This window comes from Cyprinus carpio, chromosome A8, assembly GCF_018340385.1.
Source record: "Cyprinus carpio isolate SPL01 chromosome A8, ASM1834038v1, whole genome shotgun sequence".
Classification (NCBI taxonomy): Eukaryota; Metazoa; Chordata; class Actinopteri; order Cypriniformes; family Cyprinidae; genus Cyprinus; species Cyprinus carpio.
The window spans coordinates 20,457,009-20,463,663 of record NC_056579.1 but is presented as its reverse complement, the minus strand read 5'-3'; the positions used below and the strand labels follow the sequence as shown (position 1 = coordinate 20,463,663).

General features: G+C 37.6%; 1 protein-coding gene across 6 annotated transcripts; it reads right to left on the bottom strand.

Annotated features, from left to right (window-relative positions):
- On the bottom strand, positions 1-6,444 carry LOC109076921 (fibroblast growth factor 17). 6 transcript variants are annotated; one of them, XM_042762723.1, is made up of 6 exons: positions 5,702-6,444; positions 5,407-5,427; positions 5,267-5,303; positions 4,546-4,693; positions 3,870-3,976; positions 1-763 (listed from the first exon to the last, which is right to left on the bottom strand). In XM_042762723.1, the coding sequence occupies exons 1-6, from the start codon at positions 5,731-5,733 to the stop codon at positions 473-475; spliced, it is 636 nt and encodes a 211-aa protein (XP_042618657.1). In that variant the 5' UTR covers positions 5,734-6,444; the 3' UTR covers positions 1-472. The 6 variants fall into 6 exon arrangements, with proteins under 6 accessions (XP_042618657.1, XP_042618658.1, XP_042618655.1 ...); XM_042762724.1 differs by having other exon boundaries at positions 4,546-4,690; XM_042762721.1 differs by having other exon boundaries at positions 2-763; positions 4,546-4,726.
- Between the last annotated feature and the right edge of the window lie 211 nt (positions 6,445-6,655).

The following is a 6,655-nucleotide window of genomic DNA, read 5'->3' as shown; positions in this document are numbered from 1 at the left end:
TTTTTTTTTAAATCAATGAAAAATGTTAAATGTTATTGACCCCAAAATTTTATTGTTGCTAAAAGTACATTAATAGATATCAAGCAATCGTTTGAAGAATCATATTTATTTATTTCTATCTGTCCCAGACACATGAGGTAATGTCAAACATCTTCGGTTGAAACTGATGTTGATTTATATTTAATTGTACGTTTATATTCCCCTCAAATGGAAATCGCTATTTTATTGTGTTTAATATTGAGCATATTGTCTTTACAAAATGCTAACACAAAACACACATACAAATACCACGTATAATTAAATATATACATTCTCTTTTACTATCTTACCATATTTACAAGTCACCCCAATGAGCATCCATTCAGTGTTGTTGGCTTTTTCAAGTCCATTACGTACGAAAATATATAAAAATAAAGCTGCCTCTTCTTATTATTCACAGGAAAACAGTACAATGAGTTTGAGTGGCCTGGTGTTAGGACGCAGAGTGGGGTTTTCTGTTGCGTTTCGCCCGTCGGGTCGGTGGAAAGCTGATGAACTCAAAGTGTTTGGGTTGGTCCGAGTTTGGGAAGGGGAGCGGTCCTTTGTGGAGGCGCTTGATGAAGTGAACTTCCCGCTGGTTCTCCCTGGTTTTGGAAGCCTTGATGGGCCGACCCTTTCTGCTGAAGGCCATGTACCAGCCCTCATATTTAGCGTTTTGGAAAGCAGTGTAGTTGTTCTCCAGGACGATCTCTGTGAAGATGCAGTCCCTTCCTCTGCCATTAGGCTGTTATAAAGAGAGAAGAAGACTCGTTATTTCCCTGATCTTTAAAGGGGTCATATGATCTTGCTAAAAAGAACATTATTTTGTGTATTTGGTGTAATGCAATGTGTTTATGCGGTTTAAGGTTCAAAAAACACATTATTTTCCATATAATATACATTTGTGTTTCTCCTCTATGCCCCGCCTTTCTGAAAGTACGATTTCTACGAAACTCATCGTTCTGAAAAGCGAGGTGTGCTCTGAATGGCCAGCTATCCAATGCAATGTGATTGGCTGAATACCTCAAGCGTGTGACAGAAATGTTACGCCTCAACATACTGTGATGCCGTGTCCTGGCGCAATGAGACAAAAACAATAAAACCCATTAAAAATTTGGCATTTGTTGCATCCAGTGGGGACCTAATTACTGATTATAATGACTTATACTGTCTTTTTACACGTTGCATTGCGTATCACGTGGCATAAACATAAAACCACGTTTGCATTTGTGATCGGAGAAACGACAAACAACAAACCTACTCTACACTGCTCAAAATTCACGTTTGAATCATCAGTGGCAAATCCTTTAAATATGTAAACGTACTTACAGGCTGTGTGTCAGAAGCGGCAGACTGTCCTTGCAAAGTTGGAATTGCCCCATTTTATAGAAACAGCCTTTGTGCACTACTGGTTCAGGAAACAGTCCTCATCCTCCATAAAATGCACTGCACACATCTGAATATTTGGGTTGGACTGTTCTGGAACAGTGTTGTAAATACAACTTAACCACTGATTTCTAGTTGTGTCCTCTTTTGGAAGGCCAAACAAAGTAGTTTCGCTTTCACAACTAAACAGCGTCTCCACGACATGATGCCAGCAGCAACAGCGAGAATAAATGTTACGCCTTCATTCTTTCTTTGCATGAACATTTGGGCGGCATTATGCAAATCTTCCCATATACTGATGTAGATGTGGTGGCGTGTTAGAAGGAGCTGTTTTAGGAGGGTGTGGTTGACTTAACTTTTATAAAGAATATCTCTTTGGATTTGAGACTTTAGTCTTTGCAACTTTACAGATTTTCTTTATGCACCAAGAGCTTGTAACACTCAAAAGAGAAAGGAAAATGTGACCCCTTTAAAATCAAAACAGGTGAATAACTGTAAAATTAAGGACTTATGAACTTACTAAATAACTCTTTATTAATGATTAATTACTTTAATAATACATTTAATTTACATGATATAATTTGGTAATTATAGTAAATATAAACTACTTTTTCCCCACTGAATCAGTGTGTTGCAAGCTGTATAAAGTGTTTTGAACTGAATTTTCATAAAAGTGTAGTCATTTGCAAGTCGCCACTGGTCATGTGATCTTAACGTGGCAGCCACCATGATGGGGGGCACCACCAGACTTTGTTTTAGTAGTTTAGTCATTCTAAAGTAATTCAAAGTGCTTTTAAATGGTTTGGATCTTATGCAAGCAGTGTTTTGGCTCACTCATTATTTATTCTTCACCGCTGCCTGTGCCCTCATCTCTCAACACAGTTTATTTCATGCTCTCACTGTCTCCATCTAATTGTCCCAGTGCTTTGTTTCATGGCAAATCCATAGCCCTAAAGACATTTTTTCCACTTCCGTGAAGGAAGAAGTGGTTTAACATCTGACTAAACACAGAATGGGTGTGAGATCTGTTTCCTCCACAGGCCTGGCCATCGAGTCTCAGTGATCTTCACTTCTTCTGATGCCATTCAAATCTTCTAGATGCTGATCTATCCTGCTATGATTCCATCACAACGTTTGCACAGCCAGGGAATTTTGTATTCAAAAGAGCAGCTTTGGCATTTCAATAACTCCTTTTGTTTTGGCATAAGGGTGGTAGATGATAGAATTTTTATTTTTAAGGAAGATGTGGTTTGATTAATCTGACCAAATTTAGATTTCTGTCACCACCTTTAAAAAAAAAAAAGTGATTGTTTGCAAGTCGTCGCTGATGTGACATAACGTGGCCAGCCAGTATGGTGGACCCCAGATACTCAGAATTCGTTTTAGTCATTCTGCATTTAATTCACCCATCCAAATGTGCACACACACACGCAGCAGTGGTCACTCATTATTTATTCTTCACCGCTGCCTGTGCCGCCCAACACGGCTTAGCATGCTCTTGGGGGTTGTCCCAGCCTTGCTTAAAGGCAAATCAGCCCTGGTAAACATTGCCGGCCTTCGGGGAAGAAGTTAAACCTGACTAAACACCTTAGGGTAAGAAGTCAAACTCTCTAACCATCAGGCCACCGTCTCCCGTGATCTCCCCTTAAAACCAGGTCAAACAATCTTTGCTGACATGCCACTATGATTCCTCCACAATAGGATTTTCCTTCATGCAAGGCTTTGGCGTTTCCCAAATATGTTGTTTTAATAAGGGTATACTTGCTATAGAATTTTTAATTTTAATTGCTATGATGGTTTGATAATATACCAAATTTAAATTTAATGTGACCACCTTTAAAAAAAAAAAAAAAAGTTCTATGAAGTTTGATGCCAAGTATGTTACCCATACTGATTTTTCTATTTATATCTGTTTTTATTTGTGTGTGCAAAAAATTTATTAATAATTTTATTAATTAAATAAAATAATTTATTATTATATTAAATATATAAAATAATATCTTATTATATTCCCTCATGTGTGGTAATTGCCGACCCGGGACTCGTATTATTTTTATTAGATTCTTTAATATATTTTTGCCACGTCTTTATTTTCCATATATTGTGCAATATATCTGTTTTTATTTGCCATTTATTTATATCTATTTTTATTATTATTATCTTATTATTATTATTATTATTATTATTACAATTGATTTATTATTATTATTTTTTTTTTTTACATTTTTTACAAAGTTTTTCTCTAAACTTTTCTATGGCCCCCTAGCACACCATTGCAGTCCCCTGGGGGTCACCGGACCCCAATTTGAGAACCCTTGTTTTAGACAAAACTTTTACCCTACAACATAATTATCAAACTTCTTTTATGATGTGTAAATTCCAATTGTCTCAAAAATCTGATACACTTTCCTCAGCAAAAAATAAAATACTTCTTCCTCAGTACTCCCCAAGATGATGGTACATACCTTGCCCACTAGCTTCCCCCTGCGGTTCATGCACAGGTATCTGCCACTTTCTGCTCCTTTGATCCGAACACGACTTCCGAAGGTGTCCGTCTCCACATAAAGTCTGGCTGTAATGCAGCACAAGTGTTAGCAAGAAACAAAATACTGTAGCCTTGAAAAAGTTCAATCATTTATCAAAACCATAAAATATACTCAGTTTATTTTAACATTATTTAGTACAGTGAATAAAGTAATTCTACCTGACCTGACCCTGAAAAGTCACTTTTGTTTGCATAATCCAATGTAATCAGGCTGATTCTGTCATGTTTAACCAGATAATTTAGAGTTGCTACAGGAAGAAGCTTATTTATTTATTTATCTTTACTAATATATATATTATTTAGTTACATGAATATTGTAATATAATGATTTTTTTTAAGATGACTCCACACATAACCCACTGTGTTTCTGAAATCCCATAAGTCCTGACTAGTCAAATCAGTCTCATTTCCCCTTGCTGTGTGAAGCAAATTAACACATCCTAATCAACACAAAAGGGAAACGATTAGGCAAAGAAACGTCTTTTGAACTATCAGCGTGTCCCTTTTCAGCCAATAAAGCAATCAGACGCGAAAACAGCGCTATCTGCACCGAAACCTACAGTGAGTGAATTACTGTAGATGAATGCGCGACTCACCGAAAGTGTTTCCGTCCTCTGCGGTGGCGCTCACTCTCTTGCCCTGGATCTGCACGTGTCTGCCGCTGGTTCTGCTGTACAGCTGATAGACTCGGACCTGCCGCCGGCTCAGCTGGTCCGTCAGTGAGCCCTGTTCCCTCACATACTGCTTAAAATTAGGAGAAGGGTGATTCTTCTCCCCCTTTTCGGTGCAAAGGGAAAATAAGATCACATATATTTCTCTCTCTGTTGCTGGAATAGAAAACCTTTTTTCGTTTTGTAAATGCCAGCAAGAGCACTGATTTAACTCTAGTCTATAACCGAATCAGCAGACTGCTGAGTGACTAATATGATTTAGAATTAAAAATCTAGAGTAGTGGTTCTTAATTAGCAAACTTAAAGGCGCAGAATGAGTTTAAATTATTTTAAATAAGCTACACATTAAAGTATTCGAAGCATGATTAGAATGCTATAATCACTCGACATGTGAACTAATCTCGTGTGCTTTAATCTGTCCCATCAACAAATGTTGTTTCAAGCAGAACAGGTAGTTTTTGAAACTTTTATGAATATGAATCGATTTTAAAGCTTGGATATAGGCTGTAACCATACTGTAAAAGTAATAAAGGAAGTATAATGGAGTCAGAAAGGTTGAGAACCACTGCAAAATTTACTACTTATTGCCAAAGGCGTGCAATAAATATGACACACTTTAACTTGATACAAATAAATAAATATTTACCTGCGCGTGACACCACACCACGAAGAAGTGAAAAGAGCTACAAGGTAGAACAAAATTAAGAAAAGTTAGTCAATATGCTAAATATAAAAAAAAAAATACATATATAATATTATGTAAATTAGATCATAGCACATTGTTACCTTCGGTTCAGCAAATAATTTCTTATCAAAAAGAAAAAGAAAAAAGAATAGAATTAAACTAAAAAAAAGAAAAGAAAAAATAAACATTTTCAGCATATAAAGTTCTTTTGCATGTTTCTTTTGAGATTAAAAAGTTATTTGGAGCAAAGAAAAAAGTATGGGAAATAAAGTAATATGCTTATTGCGGAACCCAAATGTTCTTGTTATAGCAACAGACTGTAACATTTCTATCTGCAACCTTAATTTTTAAGATTAAAAACCTATCTATATAGCTACCATATATCAATATACTCACATGTACAAGCAGCGCTGATTTATTCCGTACATTGTGGGAACGCAAAGTATAATGTCGCATCCAGGGTTCACCTGAATGATAATCCAGCTCTGTGATCTCTCGATTAAATGATCTGAGTCAAATCCATACACTAGTAAAGAGTGCAGCAGCGCTAGATCTTTAAAAGCCCCTCAGATGCGCGTCTCCGCAAACACACGCGCGGATAAATCCGATCAGGAAAAAAACTATCCACATGGAGTCCAGAAGATTATGGAGTTCCATCATATGTTTTTGGACAACGCAGGTCTGTCTTTAAATCATAGTTTTGATGATAATGGTGCAGTGGGTCCTGTGTAGGCTACTCTCGATGTTGTGTTGGTACTGTCACTTGTGGAGAGGCGCAGCGCGCTCTGCGCGTCTGGATCCCTCACTGCGCCAATGTGATAGACGTCAAGATCCCTCCCATGAGTGTTGCACCTTTTTCCCTCTTCAGAGACTCCTGCACTTAAAAAAAAACCCTGAGGTGTGTTCTGCTAGATGAACACGTGGAGTTGTTTCCAACTTCTACAATATTCAAATGAACTGCATGACCATGTGTGAGGCCTTCTAATTTGGTCTCATGTGATGGATGATTAATCTTTCCGAATGAACTCTGATGTTTTCAGATCATCCTCTGTATTTAAAGCTTTGAGGTTCCTTCAGAAAGGGGTGTGCCGCCTGATGTTTGTTAGAGCCCATCTCAATGTTGCTCTATCCCCATGAAGGGGCCGCGGCTCACACCTTTTGCTAACCTGGCAGCTCTAATGAGAAAACAATGGTGGCTTTTAATCACAGGACTCCAGCAGGCTTTTGTTAGCTCATGCGGAATCAACATCAAGCACTAACGACATAACGTCAACAGGATGCTCACTTTCCAATGCATAGTTAGGTTGCATCACAGCAATTAGTGCTGTCTTGCAAGTGTGACCACACCAG

Excerpts from the sequence above, each read along its gene's own strand:
- LOC109076921 (XM_042762721.1), bottom strand. The coding sequence starts at position 5,733 with ATGTACGGAATAAATCAGCGCTGCTTGTACAT. Across the intron at positions 4,727-5,266 it reads TGGTGTGGTGTCACGCGCAG|GGGGAGAAGAATCACCCTTC; the intron begins GTAAATATTTAT and ends TGCACCGAAAAG. Across the intron at positions 3,977-4,545 it reads AGAGGACGGAAACACTTTCG|CCAGACTTTATGTGGAGACG; the intron begins GTGAGTCGCGCA and ends GCTGCATTACAG.